The sequence below is a fragment of the Urocampus carinirostris genome, chromosome 14 (genome assembly GCF_059441175.1).
Source record: "Urocampus carinirostris isolate Australia breed hairy pipefish chromosome 14, RoL_Ucar_1.0, whole genome shotgun sequence".
NCBI classification, from domain to species: domain Eukaryota; kingdom Metazoa; phylum Chordata; class Actinopteri; order Syngnathiformes; family Syngnathidae; genus Urocampus; species Urocampus carinirostris.
This window is the reverse complement of record NC_142362.1, coordinates 16927537-16955202: the sequence shown is the minus strand read 5'-3', so window position 1 is coordinate 16955202 and position 27666 is coordinate 16927537. Positions and strand designations below refer to the sequence as shown.

The following is a 27666-nucleotide window of genomic DNA, read 5'->3' as shown; positions in this document are numbered from 1 at the left end:
AAACTTCTGGGAAAATGAGTCAAAACTTGATCTCGTATAAAGGATATATTAGTTAAACTCTATTTTGCCAGACTGCTGCATTGAATAGAGAATCAGTAATTATTCATCAGTAGTCATCGCCCAAGGCGCAGAATTAATTTATTGCTGTTTATTCCTTCATTGAATCTTAGCACAATACTGATTTCTCATAAAAAATGTGAGTCACATTGCAGTTCAGTAAAAATAGGTAAAGGGGATATTTTAAGAAAAAGGAAGATTTTCCCTTTGCGTAATGTCCTGCAGACACAGATCAAAATGCATCAAGTCTGTTTCAACAGAGAGCCAAAAAGGAGATGGAGTTGTTTAAACCGGTATAGAATATGTTCCTTGCAAGAATATGATGAAATTACGAATGTAAAATTGGTTACAATGTGAATGTTTTATTATCGAAAGCACAGGTAAAAGTAGGGTTTTTGCTTTTTACATTGAAGGTTTGTCTCCTATATTACACCTTTCATTAAACTCATTCATCCATCCAATTGGTGCACATGCTAGTCTTTTTTACCCCTCATTCTTAGCTCCACCGATTAATTCTTAACTCGGTTCATTTCAATTTAAAAAAAAATCTGATGATCATCTGCCTCAGCCATGCCCTTGGATCACTGTACATAATTACAATACAAGTATGCTGGCCATGACACTATTTGGCAAAGCATTGCATTTATTTACCAACTGCCAGTGAGAAAGTGAGGGGCAGCCCAAGACTCGCACTCAGCAGCTGAATGCTGTCAGTGTGCCTGCACGGGGCACTGGGGCACAGCAATTCCTTTTGTGGCCTCACTGAGCTCATCCACTGGGACCCCTCTCAAGAGACCCGTACCCCACTTGCGAGTGGGCCCCCTTAATCTTTAGGGTGGAAAAGAAACGTTTTCTGTGATTTTTCACCACCCATGCTTTTACGTAAGTCACCTTTCACTCCAAATTCTGTTTATTTGATTTGTTATAGATCATAGCTGACTTTAAAAAGCAGGAAAAGTGAACTATGGCTGTGTTTTTTGTTTGCTGGAGGTTGCTTTAATATTGGCCCCTCTTTTATTTTCTTGTTGAGTTTTAATGAGTTAGATTTTAAAGAGGTCATGACTCAGCCACAGATTTTAAAACAAATTATCTGTTTTTGTGACAGTTTCAGAAAAAAATTAGCGCTCACTGGTTTTGCCCTTCAATAGGACAAAGTACATGTCACCATGGCAATCACAGTATTAAGTGAACAACCAATAGAAGCCAGACTTTGAAAGATTAATGTACATCAGTACACTTGCACATGTCTGAAATGTATTTCACTTCCACATTTTTGTTCTGCAACAAAGTATGATACATTATATTTAATTCGAGAGAATTAATTTCACACATTCGTCTCTTAAGACACATTTTTTTAGAGTTTTAAACTGACACTCCTTTAGAATGCAACGTGTTTGGCACTGAACTGATTGTGCTTTGACTTACATATGGTATGTTCTGCGCAAGGTGCTGAACTTAAGTATCGAGCTGTTTAGCAGTCATCTGCAACATTTCTGCAGCTCGCGAAATTATTTCCCCCCCATGCTCGTTTAAGAAGTAAAGGTAATATAACCTCTGTTTGTGTAGAAAGAAAAGCTGAAAAATGAGAGGTCAGCTAGGAGATGAAGATTTATAGTGCTCCATCTTTTTTCTTTTCTCACACAAGAAGTAAAAGCTACACTCATGGGCCGATGGTTCCCCTTCCTTTGAAATTGGTTTTCCAGGGATGATCGAAGCAGGGAATGTCTCAAGGCGCATTCTCACAAATTTAAGCAGCAGACTAGTTATTGAAAAAGCTGTGGTTCTATTAAAAATTGTTATAAATAATATCATGGAGGGTTGTTTTGGTTAAGTCAGCATGGTATAAGCAGTCAAATGTATAATTTTCTTCTTTGATATCGGTTTGGACTCGACCAAGGACTCATGCTAATCATTTTTTTATGATGGTACTGTATCTAACGGTGAGAAAACCTCTTCAAGCACCTCAGACTCCAGAACTACCAAAACTGAGCTAAATCACTATAAAGAGCTATTCAGAAACGAGCTTACTAGATAATAGCTGGGTATGACAAAGCTAACGTATTCAGCACAAGACCATAAGCAGGATTGTCATCATTCAAAAAACATAAGCTAAGAACGAAAGAGCAGATGTTAATGTTCTGACATCCAGGAAGTATAATGTTAAGTAAAACAAAAAACAGTAACATTACAAACGTTTCCTGGCAATAGACTGCAGATGAAGACTCTAGCAATCCAAAACCAGAATCGCAAACACGTGCACATAGGCCATAAGGAATTAGCATCTCAACCATTCATCATTCAGACAAGCAGGACTAGAGTAAATTTGCAGCTTCATGATAGTTAATTTAGCAAAGTCTAAATTTAATGTGCATTATTTCGAAATGACAGAAGGAAAGTTGTTGGAGGTCAAAAGTGGGAACATGCTCTTCATTGAATTAAACATGTGGTTGGTATTATATACATAAAACATGGCTTGGTCTTGTTCATACTACTTATTTTATGTGTTGTCTTCTGCCTTTGATTTAGCATTTGTTGTGCGGGTGAATCCACCAGTCTGCACCATGAGCAGGCGCAAAGTCCCAGTTAATTAGCATATCCTGAAAAGATATCAGTTGCAGGCTCTGTCAAATGACAAATCTACAATTTTCATTATAGTACAAAAACGTGCTTCTTGGTGATTTTTAAATGTGCCTTCAAAATCAGAGTTTTTTTGTTTGTTTCTGTGTCTTCCTTCCTCAAACTGTCTAAAGAATAAAGTTTTGTTTAATCCCTGTTATTTTGTGCTTCTAGCATCTACGCTAAGAACGACAGTCATCCACTTTGCCTGAAATTAGTGTCTTTTTTGGAGCCAAAAACTGCTGCCATTTTCTTCTGCATGAAAAACTAGTGTTACCCTTTTCTAGTCCGAAAACTAGCGTCATCTGCATCCTCTACAAAAGCTAGTGTCATCCACTACTGAGAAAATTAGCGTAATCTTCATCTTCACAAAAAGCTAGCGTCATCTTCTTTCATTCTGTAAATTAGTGTCATCTTCATCCTCACAAAAAAATTGACTCTATTTTGAAAATTAACAACATCTTTCTCTGCACCAAAAAGCTCATGTCTTCACCTACGTCGAAAATTGCCGTTTTTTTTTTTGGGGGGTGGGGGGGATTGCGAATAGCACTTTAAATCTTCCATCCCGATGATGAAAATTATACAAACATACCACATTTCATTTAAATCACGCTTCCAAAAGTTTTAAGCTTTGACTTAAGAATACTGTCAACTACAATCTGCTGCATCATTATGTTATCTTTTCACGAGCTTTCAAGCAAGCCACAAAAATGTTTTCATCTTCAAATAGTCACCAAAAGTGCTATAAAAACACACTTATGATTATGCATTCCTCTACTTTACGTTTTACAATTGCAATAATCCACATCAAGATGCACCTGAGTGTTCTGATCCCTTTGTTTTTTTTTATGTCTCGCTGGATAGCAACCAGCTCCACAAAGCTGGAAGACCTGAGCTATCTCGATGAACAGCGCAACACACCACTGCGGACATCTATTCGCCTCCCCTGGCACAATACAGGGGGGAGGCCACCTCAGGACTCCAAAGGTGAGTGCAATATGTGTTATTATTGTACATGCAATCTAAACGATAAACCCCTTTTGGATCAGAACCCAATTTCAACTTTAAACCTCCCTAGGTAATGGAAAAGCAAATATTGTCACTGCAATGTTCCATTTTCTTGACCTTACCCCCCAACCAGGTCGTTTTTCTCCTTATAAACCGGTGGACATCATGCTCAAGCCCTTGTTGTTCGAGGTGCCCAGCATCACCACGGATTCCGTGTTTGTGGGCCGCGATTGGCTTTTCCAGAAGCTCGAAGACGTCTTGAAGGACGGCGAGTCGGCGGAAAGCCACGGCGCCGTGATTGTGGGCAGCGTGGGTTACGGGAAGACTGCCATCATCTCCCGGCTGGTCGCTCTCAGCTGCCATGGTGGACGCATGCGGCAGATTGCGTCCAACAGCCCTGGTCCCTCCCCAAAAAGTACAAGAAATGATTTTAATCAGTATTTTGTGATGATTTTTGCCAAAAAAAAGAAACACCAACTAAGAAATCCATGTATTTTTCTGAGGCGGTGTTGGGTCAATTCCGGAACTTCCACTCAGCCAACCCCCACAGCCCACCCCTCCTTCGAGCGCCACCAATACAATGAGGACCAATAGCTGTCCGGGAACTCCTGAAATGCAGCGCCGCAGGGAAGAGGCTGTCAAACGGCTGGCTGCAAAGGTACATCTTCGCTAAAGTACTAAGAGGTGGGGGTCAATGGGATCACGGAACAGGGGCATGTGGTTATTAGGATCATTTGTTCGAGTCTGAATAAGGTGCTGTTCCTCAAAAGACACTTGTGAGCTGCTATTTGGAAATAGTGACCCTTCTTCTTGTACTTTTAAGCCACAGTCTTTGGTAGACAGTTTCTTGTCATTATTTGTATTATTTATTGTATTATTTTGTTGATTTTCTTCCTATAAACTTGCATTATCTCTAAAGAAATAGTCGAAATTATTTGTTTTAAACTTACCAAATTATTACTACAGGCTATGGGTTAAGGGTGTCACTGTGATACTTTACTGTGCAAGTTTAGCAATTTCAATCAACCTGTCCAACTCCGACACCGACTGACCCTTAAAGTGTGTCAGCTCCTCCAGGTTTGAGTCTAATTAGGTCTGTGTTATGTCCTCCCCTCCCCCAGATACCTTCTTTTATTCTTTACCAGTTATTTGGCTTGCTTGCAATCAAAAGTCCAGCGGTAATACATTGTTTATGTGTATTTGAGGTGATAAAGCGCTTTCTAGTTTTTTAATCAGGCGCTCTGAGGTAGTTGGAGAGATATATTACTGTCCCCAGATTGGATTAAAACTTTTGTTGCTATTTCTGGCATGGTCATGTATCATAAAACAAAAGTTATTATCCAAATATTTGTTTTTAGTTTCTTTTTTTTAGGATCTATGGACACAGGCGCCTCTTTTATCCCGAGCAGCCGATAGTGCAACTGTGCATTTATCATACTGTTTTATCAGCATGTTTGATAAGAACAGGTCCCTAACACGAGATCGAACCCCCTGTGTGGAGTTTGTATTTTCTCCCCGTGCTTGCGTGGGATTCCTCCGGGCACTCGGGTTTCCTCCCACATTCCAAAATCATGCACGTCAAGTTGATTGGCCGGTCCAAATTGTCCCTAGGGGTGAATGGGTGAGTGCGTTGTCTGTTTCTGTGTGCCCTGTGACTGGGATGGGCTCCAGCACTCCCGCGACCATCCTGAGGATAAGCGGTGCAGATAATGGATGGATGGAGGTCCCTAACACAGATTAGAAAATAATCCTGATCTTTTTCTAGACCCTAATCTTGCTGTGGCATTGACAATTCTGTGTTGCTGTGTTACAGGTGGTGGCCTATCATTACTGCCAAGCAGACAACACATACACATGCTTGGTCCCGGAATTCGTCCACAGCATCGCTGCCTTGCTGTGCCGGGCGCACCAGCTTATTTCCTACCGGGAATTGTTGCTGAAGGAGCCCCACATCCAGAGTATGCTAAGCCTCCGCTCCTGTGTTCAGGACCCAATGGCCGCTTTCCGAAGAGGCGTCCTTGAGCCTCTGGCCAACCTTCGTAAAGGTAAAAACATTACAGTTTGACGTTTTAATACCTCATTTTTGGCCTTTTTAAAAGTGACATCGCAGTTGTGATTTATCTAAACCTCATTTCAATCTCACTCCCTAAAATCGTGATTATGTCTTTCCAGAGCGGAAGATTCCAGAGGAGAATCTCATCATTTTGATAGATGGGCTGAATGAAGCGGAATTCCATAAGCCTGACTATGGAGACACTATCGCCTCCTTTATTACAAAGATCATAACAAAGTTCCCTCCCTGGCTTAAACTGGTGGTCACTGTCCGTGTCAGCTTGCTGGTAAGGAACATCTCCTTAATCTTATTAGTCAGTTTTTATTTTCAGGATTGTTTCAACACAGCGAAATATTAGTCTGCACTTTCTGACTTTGAATTAACCTAAATCATGGATTCACTGATGCCAATACCAATTATCAAACTGTGTCAATTCATTATTTTAGTAAGTCTTTAAATGTTAGTACCTGTTATTGCAGCATTTTAATTTCAATGTACTTATACTTGAAAACCTGAAAATGTAGTTCTGATGCAGCTCGACTTCATATCAACTTTTGATCCAGTCTCTCGTGTCTGTTCGAGCTTGAAGGCTCAGTCTGTTTGCTTGTCGTCTACTGTGAGATTCTCTTCTGATGTTTATCACGCGCGCAAAAAGAAAAAAATAAAGTCTGACTCTTCACACACAGCCTCAGGATGACTCATGCTGAAAAGGCTGTTTCTGTTTGGTCACGCTGAATATAATTGAGCCACAGGAAAGCATTCAATTACTTTGGCTATTTTCATCAATGTTGGATTGTCCTTTTGTTTTCAGACACCGCCGCCTGAACGTAACCCTTTAGAATGGTGATTGTTTAAAATTTGAAAAGAATACAAATGCCATATTGTATTTTACTGGCAAAATATACTGACTCCAGATTCACCAGTAGTATCCTAAATTGCAGGTTCTAAATATCGGAAACAGTGGAAAAGTTCTCAGAATTAATGATTTTCATTGGAGTTTAATGTCATGCTTTTACACTTACTCAATCTGATATTTTCTACATTCTATAGGAAATTACCAGCCTTTTGCCTTTCTCCAAAATCTCACTGGACGACTTTTCTGAAAATAAAGAGATAAGCAGTGATCTCAATGCATACATCCAGTACCGTATCAGCGGCAGCAAGGACATCATGAACAACATTAGCCTAAATGGAAAAGCCGACTCTGTCACTGTGGGGAAGCTGAGTAGCCACCTCATCTCCCGTAGCCAGGGCTCCTACCTTTACCTTAAACTCACTTTGGACCTCTTTGAGCGGGGGCATTTGGTGATCAAGAGCTCCAGCTACAAGGTGGTCCCTGTCTCGTTGGCTGAGCTCTACCAGCTGCAGTGCAACATGAAGTTCATGACCAACTCGGCCTTCGAGCGCTCGCTGCCCATCCTCAACGTGGCGCTGGCCTCGCTGCACCCTATGACAGACGAACAGCTATTCCATGCCGTTAACGCCTGCAGCATCCAAGGGGAACTGCCCTGGGACGACTTCCAGCAGCGCATGGACGTGCTGTCAGGTTTCCTTATCAGGCGGCGCGACAAAACCCGCATGTTCTGCCACCCGTCCTTCAGAGAGTGGTTGGTGTGGAGGGCCGACGGCGAGAGCGCGGACTTCCTCTGTGATCCAAGGTTTTTCCTTTGCACTCTAAATGCAGTTGGGTTAAAAATAATGTAATTTTGGTGCAGCGATGACCAATTTATTACTTGAGTTTATTCGACCCATCATCCAGGGTTTTTATGAATAAATGTATTCAAAAAGACTCCAAAGTTGGTTAATCTTTTGCGATAGTGGATAAAACAGTTGAATGTATTCAAATTAACTCCGCCTATTCTGTTGTTTTGTTAAAAAAAAAGGGTCATGTTCTATAAAACAACCATTTCGAACAGAATAGTTGAGCAAAAAATATTCTTTACGCTACACTCCGAAATAACTTTAATTTGAGCAACCCTGAAATGGAGTTTTGTCTTAAAAAAATAAAATAGCATTTTTAAAATATATTTAAAAAATTGGCAGTTTTGCCCGAATAAAAGATCAGTTAATTCTTTTTTTTAAATTCCATCTTGGGTTATTTTTGATGAGTTGTAAGAGTGTAGTTTTTACATTTCTTTGATTTAATTTTAAATAACAAACACATTTTTCTTGTTAAAAAACAATTCTAAACTACTACTGTTAATCGATGCGGGCCAGACATTTTGAAGTTCTTTTTTGAAAATATACCTTGCTGGTGCACTAACTTTTGTTGTTACAATGCAAGAGTAGACCATGATCACTGTCTTTTTGTTTACAAGAAAGTTATTGTACACAAAACCTATTCAGTGCAACATATATAACAATATTGATAATAACATGGATGCTGTAAAAGGAAAATCTTGACAGGGGTGACAAGAAATAACACCCTCGTAGAAAAGAATACAAGATTATATCAGTTCTGTTTGCATTTTCCCCCCTGGGGTCTCTTTTGCATAATTTGTGCTCGAATTCCAAAGTCCAGCGGAGCAGAGTTTCATCATTGTAATCATTCATTAAAACAAAAGGCTTGAGATCTTGCTGGCGCCTTGAATATGCAGATAAAAGCTGCCTCTCAGAATAGAAAAATGTTATCCCAATCAATGTGATCATGCTTCTCCCTCTAACGATGGTCCAAGATGAAAAAAATTGGTCTTTTATTTTTTAACCCTATACTTGTTTTAATTTTTTTACTGTGTATTATTATAGTAAAAAACCTTTTTCGGGTGTTGTGTGTATGTCTGTGTGTGTGTGTAGAAAGGACTATTCATCTCAAAACAATATTGAGTAATTTCATGGTATTTCACATGAGATATTGCAAAAGTGCATATGGTTATTAGCGTGTTCATTATGTAAAGATGTGTCACTTGTAACTATTATACAAGTGCTCCAATACTTTACGTCAGACATGCATTGGTTAAGGAAAAATATATCACTAATTGTTATCAAGTATCATCTATATTCGACCATTATAGGTTCAATAACTATTCGCCTGATAATTACCGTGCATCGCTACTTTTTACATGTTGCTATCAATTTAACAGAAGGGATTTAGAATGAGTAAATCAGTTTGTGAGTAAATCGAGGCATCATCAACTTCTCCATCCTTGTAGTTTTTGTGATAGTTTTTGGTAGTCGTTGCGCTGTAAGTTTTCTATGTAAAATGGATGCCTTTCAATTTTAGGAAACACTGCTCTATTGTGTTGCACAGGACTGGTCACGCTCTCATTGCATTCATGCTGTCGCGTCAAGAAGGGAAACTGAATCGGCAACAGACCATGGAATTAGGACATCACATTCTTAAGGCGCACATCTTCAAGGTAAGGAAGACAACAGTAGAACTTTAAAATAAAATTCTTTTTCAGGATTCTCTGTGATTCAGTCTGTGTTTTGTCTGTTTTTTGAAAATTCTGCAAGTGAGTTTGCAATTGTTGATGTTCTTTGCCTGTGTGTATCAGGGTCTTAGTAAGAAAACGGGCGTGTCATCCAGTGTGCTACAGGCTTTGTGGATCAGCTGCAGCGCCGACGGCCTCTCTGCGGCATTAGCCTCTCTCAGAAACCTCTACACGCCTAATGTGAAGGTGAGACCGCATGTCAGAGGTTGAAAGGAAGCGCTCTTGGCTGGATATTTGTTAAAGAAAGGCTCTTTCTTTCAGTTGTGGTTTTGATTTTTATTTTATTTTTGCAACTTCTCCTCTCTTGTTGTCTTAACATTTTCCATTTATTTTTATATGACTAGACCCAACTAATTAATATTACTTACTTTACACAAAAAACTCAAAAGTCCTGAGAAGAATATCAAATAATTATAAATAGAAACTCGAGCTAGTTTACTACTTTAACTTACTCTGTTCACAAGGAGCTATAGGTCGTTTCGATGCACCTTCCAAAGTCAAAAGAAGGCTACAAAGTACCGCAAACCCCCTATTTCCAATAGGAAATCAACTGTTCATGAATTTAACAAAGCAAAACTAATGTGGAAGACTGATTCCACAAATTTTCTATTCATTACTTTTTTTTTCTCCTCCTGACCAAGGACTTTCTAGATTTGGTGTACAGTAATGGGTGGGTGTCACTGTCATAGGCTGGTGTATGCTGTCATTGAAACCCTGGAATGGGCCCAAAAGTCAATGTGTCCACCAAACACACTGCGAAGCACGGCGAGGGCTAGTATTTTAGTGGCTCATTGCACTGAAAATAAATTCATCAATTAAATCGGACTCTGAGGAAAGTCAGTAGAGTGCAAAGAAATGCTGGCCACCATAGGTGCTCCATGCATTGTTATCAGGTCAGGAAAGACTGTGAGGTGGCGTCAGGAGGGAAAGCAATAGCGAGGCTGCAGGTCCAGCCTACTGCTGCTAGGCTACTCTAACCAGCCACCCCTGCCGAGCATGTATCTCACCAGATCCGTTACCCATGAAACTGATGACCTCAAGCTACTACAAACAACCTTTTTTGTTACTGTTGTATTCTAATCATCACGCAAGACATGGCTCTATTCAAGTATCCCAGATACTAGCGTGTAGCCAGCCGGCTGCTCTTTATATCGTTTTTTTACACTAAAAGGTAAAGTCCTGCCATTCTGTTGTACTATTGTATTATGACAATAATGACCATTCATTCAACAGCAGTTTTGAGTTCTGTGTTTTTATTTGTAGATTTATAGTCATTTTGTTACAGTTGTATCTATTATATGTTACTGATATCTAATAAATAAATACAGACGCGGCCCTACGTACCAACTAGATAACGGATGATTGTTCGTAAGTTATTGTTTTGTACTAAAGAAATAAACATTTCATAAAATAATATGCCCTCTAAAGATTAATAAAGTTAAGTTTATCTTACTTTTGGTAGATGAGCTTCAACAATAAGGCGACTTCCTCCTAAATAAGGCGACTTCCTCCTAAAAAAGTGGCCGAAAAAAAGCGATCCAACCATTTTCTTAACAGCATCAAGCTTCCATATTCTACTTTAATTTCAAATGAAATGGCTCGCTTCTTCTTTACACTTTACACCAACCATATTGAATGGCTGCAGGAGATATTAAACAATAAAAATGTCAAAGTTTTTAACGCGCTGGAGATACAGTATAGAATGTTTACCTATAAACTAGGAAGAGGAAGCGGATTTTTTCTTCAGGGTGGATGCTGGGTGACCTCTCACTGCGCCACCACACTCCAGTAGCGGCGGAAAGAAGCACTACAGTAATGTCCTGTACTCGGAAAATGGTGCACACAATACAAAATCAAACTTAAAGCAATGGATATTTTTCAAAATCCTGAAAAAATGTTTGTCTACCATTTTTCGTAAGTCGAATGGTCGTAAGTAGGGGGAGCTTCTGTAAATAAATAAATGTTTCAACTTCCCGGGATTTGACTTTTTTGGAGCGCAACCTTGCGAAAAACAAGGAATTACTTTATAGGTAACAAAACCTATTTTTAGGCCTTTAACAATTAGCCAAAATTAATAGCACTCGTGCACTTGTCTTCTTAAATGATGAGTTAATAGAAAAATTAGGCTTAGTTGATGATAACACATGCTTGACTGCTATTTAAAATCACCATTTAGGATTAGAAACGCAATCCGATTATTCTAAAGTGTCCTAGAACGAATATAGCCATAAAGTAAATGTGGCTGTTTGAAGGTCAAATATACACCTCCCACTTCATAAAACATCGTAGTTGTGAACGCGAGGGCATCTGCTGTGGTAGTCATACCGTAAAATTGGTCAGGTAAGTTGAAAAACATGTCAGGTCACGTGGTACTTTGTTGCAAGACCTCTCTTTGGTCTATTAATTGTGTATTTTCAATTGGCAAAAATATAAAAGACCTGATTCGTCTATAAATGCCTTTTATTTTGGCCATATCAGTACCCCAATCAATTCAAGTGTAGCAAGATTTGCATTTTTGTTCTGTATGCAACAATCGGTCCGTACTCTCTTATGTGCATTTTTAGTGCTAGTAAAAAATACCAAAGAATCTGTCCAACCTCTCATTTCAAATCACTTCAAATGCTGCATAATTTGTTTTGTTTGGACGATGGAGGAGAAATTTGCCTCTGCAAGAAAGCCCATTATCTCTGAGTGATGCTTTCTGGCTTGTGGCTAAATAAGTTGTCTTTTTCCCGCCCGCTTGTCACCGGCATGAGTGTTTCACTTGTTGTCATCACACATATACATTTGTGAGTTATTATGCACGAGCTCGACATCACTCAAAACATGGAACATTTACAAGAGTGACCTTGTTCTGTCCTCCGTCACAGTAAATCTATTCAGAACCAACAAATTAACGCCATTTCATATTCTGTCCTCTAAATATTCACTTGGTCCTTTGCCTTTGTTGTCCTATATTTGTATTATTGATTTTCCTCATCCCAGAGAGGAGAAAAATCTGTCTTTATATTTGCTTCAGTGGAATGTCCTGCTTTTTCATCGAGTTTGAATTGAAGCTGAGGCAACATTTCTAAAGAAGCTGCCTTGAATAGAAAAATACTTCGACTTGTTTAAATACTTTCAAAAGACAGATTTGAAGTTGTTGGTAGTTTCCATGGGGATTCTGGTTGAGATCAGGACCTTGCAGAGAGCATTAATCGTATTCGTCTATGCATCCATTCTCTATACAGTTTCCCCTCATTAGATTTGTGGGTGAGTTGTAGCCTGTCTGATGACTCTTAATAAGAGAATGTGTGATAAACAATCACACTTGTTCACAACCAATGTTCCCTCTAATTTTTTACGGGTCTGAGCATTCACACAAAGTCGGTGAGCAACGCTTGAAACAACAGTGAGCAACAGCAACCCCAAGTATGGCAACTAAATCATTATCAAACATGTCCAAAACTTGACATCACGTTACATTTTGCTGAGTTTCCAGCAATGCAAAAATTGTTTTCATTTTTGAATGAATTGACTAATGTATTTTTGCAAAGGTTGTACGGCCTACTAACGTCATTTGTTTTTACAACAATTCTTTCACAAGATTTCCATTTATTTTTTTCCTGGTATCTTTTGTCTCATACTACTAACATTTTTGGGGGCTTATTTAGTCGGTTGCACGATACACAACTGTATTTAATCACATTTTTTAGTGGAAGTACAATGTTGGCAACAAGATTGACTTGGTATAATTGGAAATTATTTGAATGCAACACAAACATTTTCTTCTTTTTCCCTGTTTTTTTTCTATTTATTTTTAATTCCTTAAAAAAAATCTCATTGTGTTTATTTTTTCTTAGCTGTTACTTTTTTCTTTTTGTTCTCTATTTACTTTTTTCCTTTTTTTCTGGCTTTTTTTCTGGCTTTTTTTCTGAATTTTTCCTTCTCTTTCCTCTTCCTTTTGTTTCTTTTTTTCTCAGCTTTTCACTACCTTTTCATTTTGGTATTTTTTTTTCTTTTTTGTTCTATTCCCACTTCTTTTAAGTCATTTTGTGCATAATTTTACGTAATATTTGGTGATATGCGGATGAAAGAAGCAAAAACAACCTGAGGAGCCGTTTAGGACCCGAAAGAGCCGTCTCCTTTTAGTGAGCCGAGCCGAAGAAGCCGGTTCTCGAAAAACTCTACTGACTTTACTCAACTTCGTTCTACTTCGACCTTGACTTCCAAATACCGCATTTAGAACACAACGTCAGGGGAACCCTTGTATTTTTACAGTCATGCACTGTAACTTTGACTTAATTCGCTTCTTAATTAGCAATTTCGAACCCCGAACGCATAAAAGCTCTGGGTAGTGCGCAATTGCGCACACACGCAGCTTAGAGGGAACATTGCGGCGGATTGATTTTCTTGTGCGCTGAGAATGTGCGGGCAGTGCGCGATTGCGCACGCGCGCAGTTTTGAGGGAACATTGTTCACAAGCATGTAAAATTTACAGCACTGATATTATCCAAGTCATGGCTTGGCAATGAATAAATTTAATTATTCATTTTAGAGATCATCAGTTTTGAAAAATAGTGAAATCAAAGATGGTGCAACTAACTTAAACTTAATTTAAAAAGTCCACGAGTCCCTGTCTATTGAAACTATTAGTTGAATAATCGGATCATTCTGTTTTTTTTTCTAATTTAGCATATAATTATCTGGCTAATGAGAACAAAGAAATATGAGTATGAAGAAAAATACATCTTTTATTTAGCAACTGAAATTTGTCGCTTTTAACAACTGATGTTTGTTCCTTGGCTACATGCATTTTGATTCAATTACATTTTTCAGGGACAGTCAGGCGTAACGCTCAAGCTCTCTTTTATACAGAAAGATAAGCTTATAGAATCCATAATGAATGCCATCAAAACCGTATTGGCTTAGGTGTTAGTCTGACTCGCCTCGGTGAGATTTAACTATGTTTCGTTCATCTTTCCAACATGCTCTTTAAATGTTTGTCCATCATCAAGCTACTGCCATGATGCGAACTTTTCTGGTAGTTTTATCCGCCGTATGCAGGCTAAGATGCTCCCAAACTTTAGAGGTTTTAGTACGCTTACTTGATGTTTACGCTATAATTTCTGTATGTTACAGCTCGAGAGAGAAAGGCTTTTGCATTAATGGTATTCATCGTCGACTATTTCTATTTTTGTCTACAACTTTGACGAATTCTTGCAGCTTATCGAGGGTAGGAATATAGGAGTCCAATTTTAGTTGGTGCTTGTATCAAACATTACTTAACTGTACAAACAGTAGCTGTTTTGCCTGAGCTTGAACTGTTGATTTAAAATTTGGATTGAGAATGCGTTATTCTTGTCTGCACAGATAAGTATTTTTTTAGTCAATAAAAACTTTTGATAATATTGTATCTGTGGGGGTAATACAGGATGTTCCTAAATGGTTCGTTCCATTGTAGATGCTCATATCTCTGAAACTATTTAATGGATCTTCATGAAACTAAATACACTTTATGTTGAATGCCACAAGTTTTATTGGTTAAACTTACATAGAAAATTACATATATTCTTTGGGCAGATTTTCATAAATGTTCACAATGAGCGCTGCTTGTGACTGCACATTTTGAGTCTGTATTTGAGCTTATGCCAAACTCTCATAAGGAGCGCTTTTCTTTAAGTTTTTACTGCCAAGTCCTAATTTGTTTTGTAGTTGATGCCTTCTTTGCAAAATTTGTCAAGTCTTTGGTGACTACTTCATGCGTACTCTTGACACACAAAATGTCTTTTCTGTTGAAGTGAACAGTATTTCTTAACCAAAAAAGATAGAAATGCCAATACACTCAAAAACTCAAAACATGTTGTGAAAATGTTGAGCCATTCCAATGAAAATTGTCAAAACTATTGGCTTATGAAATGGGGTCAAACATTTTTGAACACCCTGTAATTTAAAACCTGTTAACCCCTTAACCTTCCTGTAAAATTCGCCCTAAGATCCCAATCTAGATAGATAGATAGATAGATAGATACTTTGTTCATCCCCGAAGGGAAATTCACATTTCCAGCAGCATCCCTGAGCTGAGAACAATCGCTAAGACGTACCCACAGTAAATGGAATGCTGTTCTTGAACCATTTGGATATATATATATATATATATATATATATATATATATATATATATATATATATATATATATATATATATAAATGGTCTCTTTTGCGAGGTTAAAAGTTTTGTCCCAAACTGAAATAATAACTGCAAGTGCTTCTAACATTGAGTAATCTGAGTAAGAACACATGGAAATAGAAGGTTTTTATTCTCACCTGAATCATTTTTTTTTTTTTTTTTTTTGCAATAAATGCCTGCAGATGAGTGTAGCATGGGCATCTTAGCTGTAAAACATAGCTTAAAGCCTTACCTGGTACCTTCTCAAATTTGGACCCAATTAGCATGGGCATCTTAGCTGTAAAACATAGCTTAAAGTCTTACCTGGTACCTTCTCAAATTTGGACCCAATCTGAAAAACAAAATGTATAAAATACGATGTTTATCCAAAGGTAGGTTCAGGCCTTTTTGAAAAGTGGCCATTAGGAGACGACCAGTTCACGGCACTAAAACCTTTGCAAATGTGTATTTTGCTTTGGCCAATTTTTTAGACATTGTGAAAGAGTTGTAAATGTTTGACTTCTATTTACAGCGTCTCTATCGGTATTGTGCACACTTGCGCATAACAATTATCCGTGCGTCACACACACTATTTTCAGGGTTTAACTGTAAAATAATAGGGACATCTTCATATCGATTTATACAGAATTAAATTGGCTAACGAATGTGTCAATTATCATTTAAATCAGTCACTATTGGCTGAAGTTATTTTGAAGAAAAGGAGGTGTTGTCCTTTTTGGCAAAAGACTGCAATTGGCCGAAAAAGATGTCAATCAAAAGTTCAGAGGCTAACGGTCTATAGAAAATAATTATACTCATCTGTTTATTTGTAAACTGGAATTATAAGGCTAAATAGGCAGTTAGAAACAAGGAACGTCCATCAATACAGAGATGCTTTTTAGTAGATTTTGTTTTTTATTTTTCGGTATTATTGTGTGTTTTGGAGTACTGTACAGGTATGTATTTTATACAGTTGAATTCGCTAGAATTTCATGAATATAACCACACCATATTTGCGGGAAATTGTATCATGAACTGACCCCCATGAGACGTTTTAGGTGAGCTATGCTGGATTTCTGTGATGAGTACATTTTTAAATGTGCATCATTAATTGAATGCTAACAGTTTAAGCTTTCCAATGATATGTGGCATGACATATTTCAGTGATGGGGGGACACAACTTTGTTTATCAACATTAAGAGGTCAAGTATAATCGTCCAGACTCTCGGATAAATTCAAAATTTTTATTTTATCAGGGTCAATCCCTTTGCCCAATAACATTTACCTGTCTGTGCCAGGTGAGCCGACTGCTAATGCTGGGTGGAGCCAACGTGAATTACCGCACAGAGGTGCTCAACAATTCGCCCGTCATCTGCGTCCAGTGCCACCTCGGCCATCTGGAAATCGCCTCCTTGCTGCTAGAGTTCGGCGCCAGCGTGGAGGTTGTGTCGGAAAATGGAATGAACCCCCTTTGCTACTCGGCCGCGGCCGGACACCTGAGTCTTGTGATGATGCTCTGCAAGCGGGGGGCCAAGGTGAGGAAATTCTGAGCTCATGTAAACCATCACACAAAATTATACAGTCGATTCTGGCAGAAAATCTGTTGGAGTTTGCAAGAGACCTGACAATGTGGTGCAGGTTCACCTTCTAATAGAACAACGGTCCTAAACATAAAGCAAAATCTTTAATGGAATCGTTTAAAACTAACAATATAAAGGTGTTAAGATTACCAAGCCAAAGTCCTCAATCCAATAGAGCAGGGAGTGTCAAACTGGTTTTAACTCTGGGGCTGGACTAGTTGATTTAAAAAAAAAAAAGATAGATAGAGAGAAAAAGAGAGAGTAAAAAAGAAAAACAGAGACAAAAAGAAAGAAAAAGAGAAAAGAAAAGAGAGAAAAATAGATAGAGAAAATACAAAATGTTCTTCTCACATGTTTTTGATAAAACACGTTTTTTTTGTCAGGATTACCGCTATACCAATCAACTTGACTTGACTTGATCCATAAAAACTCTTAAAAACATTGAATTTGGTATTCTAAAAATAAGGCCTTATTCAGCATTAAAATGTCTTAAATCCAAATTTTAAAAGTCTTAAAAATGTGAAAACATTAATATTATTCATATTTGTTACTAAAAGGTTTTAGTCACATTTATCAATAGTCCATTGTCTTTTTTTTTTTTAATTCCTTCCCTGGCGATATTGTGTGACCAATGCTTTTGCAAGTAAGCATGTACTATTGTGAGCTCTGTGATAGCTTATATTTTTTAACAGTAATGGCAGTGGCCAAGCCATGAGAAACAATACAGCTAACAAATGTCTTTGCCAGGTCGACCACACCGATAAGAGCGGACAGTGTGCTCTGGTGCATGCATCTCTCCGAGGGCATCCGGATATTATCCAGTACCTGCTGGAGATGGAATGGAGTGCCGAGGGGCAGCAACAGGATTGTGCTTTGAAGAGCAAAGCCCTGCAGCAAGCATTAATAGGAGCAGCCAGCATGGGACATACACAGGTCTGAATGTCATTCTACTATACTGTGTTTTTACCTTTTTGCCTTAAAAATAATACAAAAACAGAATTTGTATGATACTTAAATGTCGGGTATACTTCAAGAACACTTATATAAACCGTAAATTCCAGACTTACATAGGGTACCTGATCAAAAGCAGCATTTGCATATTTGAGGAACAAACTCAACTTTGTTTTTGAACAAGCCGCAGCATTTTTTTAGTCGCTTAAACCGCCATAAAAATGAACTAATTCACATCCATTTTTTGCATTTTATAAAATCGGTGGGGAAATGTCGAGTAGAGAAAAGCTGCGATTAAGACATTTGTCAAACCTTATCAACTAGCAAGCAGTCAATATTAATTAAATTGGCTCTAACTTATACTGTGTGCCAAACATTCTCAAAACAAAACTCAATGTATTGTACTGACTAAAACTCAGAAGCCTGTAGAATCACAATAGCCTGTACACATGCTGTCCAATGCAACTGATCGCAAGCTCTCCCATCCCTTGCACATACAACAAGGTGATGGAGAGGAGACCAAGTATTGATGCTTATATATAAAAATTAATTATATTTAAGTGTATACAATTTTTCTAATGAGCAGTGTTGGCTAATTAAATATTTTAGTATGGCAGCAGGTGACTGATAATTGGGTATATTCTTCTGATGTCATATTAGGGTTTTATCAGTCCGAAAACTATTAGCTTAATAATTATCGTGTACCCTTCCTTATTTAGGAACTAGTGTTGTCAAATTTAATGAAAGAAATAAAAAAATAAGCTGAATTGTATTGTAAGTGTTTAAAATGTAGAAAAAAGTAGCAGCTTATAGACTGGAATTTACAGTATGCTCTCATTAGAAATATTTTCTTATTTTACTATAAAAACGAGTCAAAACATAGTGAACTAAAAATTTATAAATATTGTGTTTGAAATATAGTAAATCATTCATAGAAATAGAAGAAATAGCAATTTGTTCGTTGAACATAAGAAAAATAATTCTTTATACTAAACTATACTACCTTTTATTGTAAAATTATACAAAACAGTACTATATTTGGGTCCATTTATCTAATATTGTAGATAGTAGACCTATTTGGTCATTTAAAATTTTATTTTTTAAAACATTAAATCACAATTGAGGTTAAAACTAAAAAATATATGTAAAATAACCAAAAAAAGTTGACTTGAAATACTATTTCTTAAAATAAAAAGGGAAAAAATAATAATTAAAAGGAGCAAAATTATTTGCTAGTGATACCAAAAAAGTTTTTTGTAATTACATTTTTATAAATGAACATTTTGCAGTGGATCATTGATTTAACTTATTATTAGTATTCTGAAGCATTTTTTGGTGCAACGAGTCATCTGATTAATACCGCGCCTTTGATTTGCAATAGACCGCTGTATTCCTCTGTTGTTCGAATTTAACTAGGCGTTTAGATCAAAAGACTCCCAACTTCAGAAGAATATTTCTCATTTTTTACCTCACATGGTATCCATCCAAAGTTAAAACCTGTGTGATTAAATCTGAGATGACACCGTGTCATTTGGAGACCTGGACTGCCAAAGTCTTTTTTGTTGTGCCACCACCTTTTCCCAGCGGTGCGTTATTTTCCCTTCGAATTAGCATACCACCATGGCAGTTTATTTGATCTCTTATGCTAAAACAGTATGCCATTCATCAAAGTTTCTTCCTGGCAGGTTGTGAGCAGCTTGCTGGCAGTGAATAATGAGTACGCAGTGCAAATTGATAGCCACGACACTCTGTGGGGAGAGACAGGTATGTTACCATCCATCTTTTTACATTACATGCTTCATTTTATCACAAGCCGGCGTTTTATCATGTTGGTCCTCTTTTACGAGGGGAAGGTTTGCAAACTAAGCGTGCGTGTGTGTGTTAGCGTGCATTTTTACGGCCCCTTGTGTCGTGTGGTTCTGGTAAAAGCATTTGCTGTTGTGGTCATGTGGGTTTCTACTTAGAGGTTGGTAAACACAGCATTTTCTCTGAGGAATCCTTCTTTGGTACGTCCCTGGATTTCTGCTCCACTGTCTTCTTTAGTCGCTATTTGTTTGGGGGCCAACAACAGTTTAGACTTTTTTAAGCACTCCCCCATCTGTTTCGCGAAATACTTTGATTTCTTTTGTACGATTAGTTGCAAGATAAGGCATGTTAGTCATTTGTCGTTCTACCCTGAAATAGGTTTCAAGACTACTTGATTTCACTTTAAGAAATAGGTGTATTAAACGGTTATAACCCATTTAATGATTGATATTGCAGTTTTAATATTTTAGGGGACATGAGTGACAATAAGGTTGTTATTAGGCTTGTGCTTCCTAAAAATGCGACAGAATTGTCTTGGACGCTTGATTGCTTTTATCAACAAATAAGCTCAACTGATTTATGAGCTTGTTAAATGTCACCGATGGGGACCAATCTTGCCTGCCATCAAATAATTAGCACTTGTTAAACACTTATTTGAATTAGCGTGATTTGCATCTGCTAATTACAGTTATGATCGTTTCTCACCTCTTTAATCCTGTCATGCGCTATTTATTTCAAATTTTCTTTTGTCTGGTCATTTTAAGGAAGAGCTTAAATGTCAACTTGAAATGGTGTGGAAAATAAAAACTATATTCAAGTTATGTAAAAAATATTTTCCAGTTTCAGGAATTGGTTTGAGTGTGCCATCTTTTGAGCAAAAGGTGAACGATTAGCAATAGTGCCTTAAATTTCGAACTACAAGCCATTACTTTTTTGCTTTATTTTAATCTCATCTCATCAGCTGTACCGCTTATCCTCATTAGGGTCGCGGGGACCCCCGCATTTTAAACTCTCCAGCGTTAATATGGTGTAAATTATTCTTTTTTGCATGTGGCAGCACCGAGGAAAACGGCAAGCTGCTCTTTTCCACAAAGCACACATTCTAAATATAAAATACCTCGGTGACATCTGGAAACATTTATGATGCCCTACGGGTGAATTAGTTCATGATTTTTCCAACATTGTTCACATAATACACTACAGCAAAATGGGACGTTTGACAAGACTTAATTAGATATTAACACGGTACTCCTAATATTTCAACTTTTTCACCCCTAAATCATGTCCTCAATTCTTAAATCCGAATTGAACAGCGGGGAAAATTATCCATCAAAAACGCTACACTCCTTGAGGAACAATAACAAGCAAATGCATTTTGGTCCATTACCGCAGAAACCACCAATGACAACAACACAAAAAGACAAGTCGGTGTTAAAATCTGGCACATTTTTCCACATTATAGTTGCCCTGGCGCTGTCATCTAGAAATATCGAGTTCACATTTTACGCGACGCAGCCCGCATTCACATTTTCTTTCAGTGCAGTAGTAAATATTTGCTTGCCTTTGTAATCGCCATGATTAAAGGTAGGGTACATAGTTTGAGGTGTCCTTAAAAAGTTTGAAATTAATTATTTTCTCTATTAAGTATGTGTTAACAATGGCCAACTGAGTTCAGAGAACCTTTTCTTTATCTACTTTTATCTTACTTTTATCATTGGTGTTCCGGCCATGGAGCGCATAAGGCTGTGGAAAAGGAGGCGAGGGTATGGGGAGTAAAAGAGTGATGTAATGCGCGTGATAGAGGCTTTCTTTTATTCTAGGATAAAAATGATGAAAGTAAAACAAAGGGCAGTCTCAAATACAGTCCAATTGCCACCCCAAACCCCCAAAAAGATGAAAAAAAGAACAGTTTCTTCAAGTGCATCTAAGAGAGACACATCTGTGTACGCACCACACAAGCAGTTTGACAGAGGCTGCTATAATGATTTCAGCCAGAACATGGGATCAGCAAATATAATATTTTTAAGTTACGGACATCGCCTTAAATGACCTCATTATCTAAAAACACATGACATAAATAACTCTGAGCAAAACTGAAAACTGCGTCAGGTGTGCAGGGTCACGATGCCGTTGGCATTCGGGAGCAGAAGGCGTTGATGCCAGATTACCCTCACGGTTGGAGGCAGTTATGGGTTAAATTGTGAGAAAAGGACGTAAATTAATTCATTCTTATGGCCTTTTTAAGCTTGGATTTCAACATTTAACAAATCGATTAAAATTGATTAATGAAAGCGTTGGCAACTAATTTCATAATCGATTTGTTGTGTTGCGCGATTTATGAGCCACTATGCACGTTAATTCTATGCAAGTAAGTGCACTGAATTTAATTGTGAAGTTAAGGTTTAAAGTACCAAATTGGTCCAGCAGTGGGTGTGTCTCCGAATGGTTTTTATTTTTAAAAAGAGTATCTTGCATTTTTTGAAATCCTTTTTTATTGAACATTGCATCATTACGTTAAGTTAAGTTGGAATAAAACAGTCAAACATTACAAAGTTTACAATTATCAAGAGAGCAGTAATTGTTGCATAAATACAGAGGAAAAAAACCAAAACAAAAATAATAATAATAGTGATGACATGTTAAACTAAACTCAAGGGGCATATTCTTGTGCATTTTATATATCATTTGCATATTGGGGTGTTTATCATATTCAAAGATTTAACCAGGAAAACAAATTCGTTGACAACGTTTTGAAAAGTGCTTTAATTTCTGTTATATTGTTTTTGCAGAAAAAAAATATTCAACACTCAAAATAAAATGTATTGCTCTCTCTTCATTTCTGTTTTGTAACAGTAAGTCCAAATGTAATATAATCTTTGGTAAGGTGGTAGGGAGAGTGTCTAGTGTAAAGCATACATTTGTATGTATTTTTGTTTATTGTTAAGTTATTTGATGTTGATGACGTTCATGATGTTTTGTGCACTATTTTTTCTTTCTGTCCAAAACTTCCAAAACATCAAATAATTGGAAAAAAATCGACTGATTTATCGATTATTAAGATAACTGTTGGTTTCAGCCCTAGTTTAAGCCTGCGGCTTGAAATCCAGTGCAGCTAATAGAATGAAAAGTTTTGCTTTTTTGTCGAGTTTTGTTCTTAAATTCAAGTATGCGGCTTTTAATCTGGCACGTCCTTTAGTCTGAAACATACTGTCTTTTTTTAAAACATTAGATTTTTACAATTTCTGTTCGGCAGACCTAATTCTAAAGCTTAACGGGCCGTGGTTCTCCCATTTCTGATCTATACAATATAAAACCTTTTTGGAGTGGAGGGCTGAACAGATTTAATAAACTATTTACTCAAAAATAGAATTGTGTACTTTTACGTTAATGAATTAACCAGTACTTGATTGAAAATGTTGAAAATGGTGCAGCGCGTAAAGCCATTTCCCCTTCGAGATGGCCACAGTACGCCAGACCTTATTACCGCGCCGGGACAAAGGAATTCAAAATATTTCTCCTTGGTGGAGCAGCTCACAGCCACAGTCTAGCACCACTGGCGTGTTCCAAATCGCATCCGTTGCACCCGAGTGAAATTGCAGGTCTGCGGCAGCACAAAGTGACTCTCGCATCCTTGCCGCGACCACAATCTCTGATATCCCTCCTGCCACCAGGACCTTATTTAGAAACCACCGGGAGCCCATCTGTATTTGTGGGAAAATGGGCTGCCTAGCAGGGACCCAAAGTTCATATTGCACCGAGTATTACAGGTTGAAGGTCAGATAAAATCATCCTTTTGTCACGCTTGTGTTGCTTCCAATGGAGAAGATTATTACTCCGGTAGGCACAAAAGACATTTTCAGAGTTTTCTTAGTGGTTAACTGTAATTCACCTGCCGGTCCTTACTCTTTAAAATGGAAATTCGGATGCGCTATACAGCTGGGTAAAATTACTCAAATAATTTATCACATTACAGTAGACTCTCAAGAGACGACATTAATCTTTTCTGAGGTGGGGATCGTAAAGTGAAATTTCTGTATGGTGGAGGATACAAACCTATGATAATTATCCAATGCGTTCCAAACCGCTGGTACCCCTCATAAGTACGTACAGTGTGTATTAAATATCAGTACAAACACTATATTATGAGTGCTTATTATATCTAAAAAAACATATACATGATTTAATAAGGAAATAGGACATTTTATTTACATTTGGTGTGACGTGACATGGGCTGCTGCAGTAGAGTTAGTGAGGGGATGCACAGGCTGGAGGACATGATGAATTAAAATTGAATCTGATTTAAAACTATTATCACTCCCTTAAAAAACTTTCAGGGTTCATACTGGTACTTGAAATCCTTGAAAATACTTTCAATCTGAGGTTTAAAAATGCTTTTTAAAATGAATTTTAGGCAGTGTGTCAGGTCAAGTCATGTCATGTGTATTTGTTTAGCACTTAATCGCAAGACGTCTCAAAGAGCTGTACAGACTACATACTATTACAGACTACAGACTATTATTACACCAACCTCTGATCTAAAACCTTCATAAGTGCAAGGAGAAACTCAAAACCTCAGCATTAGGAAAATGAAGAAACCTTGAGAGCGGACCGCACATGAATGAGGTAATCCCCTCTCCAGGATGACCAGGCTGCAATGGATGTTGCATAAGACTACGCATTAAATTAAGAAAAATAAAACTTGAGAAGATTTGACTTACTTTGGCACCTAAAACTTTGTTGGTGAAATCAATAATAATAGTAAAAATGACAATGAATCAATTATTATTATCATTATTATTAACCATACAGTATAAAAATATATTATTTCTTCATCTTTGAATGGTACAGGAGAAATTAGAAAATTGGCTTTGAAACTCCTTATAATGGCATTGAATTTGGTCATGAAAAGGCATATGAACCCTGGACTTTCCTTTATTGCCTCCTTTTATTAAAAATTGCCCCAGTCGTCGATTGGTCACAGCCATATTCCTTTGCGAGGGTAATTATGCAAGTGCTTTCTTTGTATTTATTGATAATTGCAAGCTTCGTTTCTAGTGTTATAATGTTTTTGCTTCTCCCATTAGCATCACTGCTGTTTTTTAGCAGCTAAATAAATGAATGATTTTTACACCAGATTCTGAGCATAACAAAGAGAAATTGCAGACCAAAACAGCAAACCTATTGCAGACAGTGAATTCATGCTGATGCCCGCGGTTATCTGTAACTGTAGCATGAAAATGGTGAACGTAAAAAAAGGACTGTTTAAAATACAGTCCAAATGCCAACTCAAACTCCCAAAAATATAAAAAAAGAAGACCACACAAGCAGCTTAACAGAGGGTGCAATAATGATTTAAGTCAGAAGTTTGTCTCAGCGAGTTGAACATTTTAAAATTCCGGACAGCACCGTTAATGTCGTATGGTGAGGAAAATGCCATAACAAGGGGTGGATAAACCTCTTATTTCACATCATTACGTGAGAAAATTGTAAACTAAGTGACACCGTTACCCGGGGATCTATTGAAACTATTAGCCGACAAATATTTTCAGTTTCCTGTTTTAGCTCCATGATCAAAACACCACACTAATAGCAGTGTCTGAAACTCATGACAAAAAGTTACGGGACACCAGGGCAGACAACTTGCAGAAAAGTTGCCTGCCCAGCCATAAAGTTGCCTGCCCCATATTTCACAACTTGAAACACAAGACGACTAATCGCAAAAAAAAAACATTGTTGCAATGTATTAAGGATTGATAATCAGAATATATAACAGAACACTTTAAAATTAAGTTTATTATAAATCTACTTATTACATTCATTGCGTGCATATGACATCGCTGTTTTCCATGCTTCTGATTGGCTGCTGAGTATGCAAATTGCCAAACGAACTGAAATTCCGAAATTTCCAAACCGAAAAGATTTCGAAATCAGAATACTGCAAACGTTTTATTTGAAAAAAAAAAAAAAAAAAATCCCTTTTTTTTTTTTTTTTTTTTTTTTTTTTCCCCCTTGAGAAAGTTGTTGGCCACCCAGGTGGAGACGTTTAGAAAAGTTGTACGCCCGACATAAAAGATGCACGCAGACGTTATTTGAGACACTGCTAATAGTCATCCGAATACAATTCATCTGAAGACTACTTACAGCAAAGTCGAGACACAATAATGAAAACACTGTTGGCTCAGAAGCACTCTGACTCTGTCTGCTTGTCATTAGAGGTGAGCATTATTGCTTAGACAAAAAAGGGCTCATATTGGATGCCGTTAAAGTCTGCGCCTTATGGTGTGTATCACCTGCTTCAAATGAAATGTTCCTTTCATCTCCATGCAAATTGCCTGATGTGTCTCCTATTGTTGAGGAGAGGATGATTGGATCGCACATCTGTGCCTGCTTCCTCTTCGGGTGCTTCGCCGTTATGCAAAAAGATGATTCTCTCCCCGGGAATTGTCTTTTTTTGAACGGAATTGCTTCATAGAAAACAGCACTGCATATTTTGGATAATTGCTTCGTTTCACAGCGCCTATGTGTTTATTTTTGAAGGAAATGTTCTTATTTGAATCATCGGAAAATTACAACGATTCGGAGCCATTTTACCGATTGCCATGAAAGAGTGTTTGCATGATTTGAGATTGTCAGTTATCTTCCAGGTTATTTACCTGTGATGAGTTGGGGCCCGGGGTGCACAATTTGATGTAAATGGGATTCTGGCTGGAGCGAGCAATCACATTTACTTCCTCAGCTTGTGATTCCGAACCTCTTTGCCATGGGGGGCATGTCGCACAGATGAGGAAAAAAAAAGAAATTTAGCTGATTTAACAGTTTGGCATTTTGTTAATAAAGAAGGGAAAGATGCTTCCCTGCAGAAATAATTTACTGTCTGAACGTAGGAAATATTTAATCTCTTTGAAGTATCCCAATTTTCTTAGGTGGATGAATAAAAACATATTTTAAAAAAATTAGATTGGGAGGGCGGGGGTAAAAATGGATATAAAGGTTACGATACATTTTATATTGACATGTTTTGAAAATAAATGATTCCTTCATAAATTCCCTATTTAACCATTGAGGGAAGATATAGATAATGAACATTAAAAAACACATTTTGGAGATTTTATTTTACAAAGACAGCGAAGATAAAATTTGCAGCTAAAAAGGAGATAAATGTTTAGCTCATTGTATTGTAAAATTACTGTATTTTTAGCACTTGTAAACTAACTAAGGAAAAAGACATATATTCTTAAAACAAGCATATTAAAATGTTTCAGCCCCCAGTATTATTTTACATGCTAATCCAACGGATGTGGCTTTTTCAACCCAATTTGATTTTGCTATTGGGAAGTATGAATAGACTGCTGCAATATCTCTAGTTATTTTCTGTTTTACTGTCTTGGAGTGTAGCAATAAAAGAAACCTCAGTTTTGGGGGATCTTTTTGTTTTTAAAATGTTGCTTTTAATATGTAAGATCTATTTATCTATATATTTCGTGATATTTTAAAAAAAAATCAAGGTTTTCCTTTTTTTAAAATCTTTTTTTTCTTCTTTTTTTAAAATAAAAAACCTTTTAACACTGGAAGGACCGGGAATAAACAAATCATTTGTTACAACTGTGTAATTATTTACCGTATTTATTTATTATATCGCTCGCCTCTTCTTTACACTTTACACCAACCATATTGAATGAATGCGCGAGATATTAAACAATAAAATGGCAAAGTTCTTAGCGCGCTGGAGATACACACGAACTAGGAAGAGGAAGTCTGATTTCTTCTTCGGTGTGGATGATGGGTGAGTTCTCACAGCGCCACACGCCGGTAGCGACGGACAGAACCCCTACAGTACTGTCCTGTACACAGAAAAAGCTGTACACAATACAACATCCAACTTAGAGAGAGAAATCTTTTTTTTTTTTCTTCTTAATCCTATCGATGTACGTACATAAAACAACTAGCTATGTTTGTGAGTTGAACCATCCATTTGGTTATTTTACCTTGTAATTGGAATGGCTGGCAACCAGTTCA

General features: G+C 37.4%; 1 protein-coding gene across 3 annotated transcripts in view; it reads left to right on the top strand.

Moving 5' to 3' along the window:
• The window catches only part of LOC148352812 (protein TANC1-like), a 115623-nt gene that overhangs the window by 70077 nt on the left and 17880 nt on the right, over positions 1-27666 (top strand). For all 3 annotated transcript variants that reach the window (XM_088352461.1, XM_088352462.1, XM_088352463.1), the window contains 11 exons: positions 3538-3660; positions 3815-4096; positions 4185-4339; positions 5495-5726; positions 5854-6020; positions 6785-7392; positions 8982-9090; positions 9229-9351; positions 16612-16848; positions 17641-17826; positions 19530-19608. In XM_088352461.1, the coding sequence (XP_088208587.1) occupies positions 3538-3660; positions 3815-4096; positions 4185-4339; positions 5495-5726; positions 5854-6020; positions 6785-7392; positions 8982-9090; positions 9229-9351; positions 16612-16848; positions 17641-17826; positions 19530-19608 (2301 nt within the window). The remainder of the gene's footprint in view (positions 1-3537; positions 3661-3814; positions 4097-4184; positions 4340-5494; positions 5727-5853; positions 6021-6784; positions 7393-8981; positions 9091-9228; positions 9352-16611; positions 16849-17640; positions 17827-19529; positions 19609-27666) is intronic.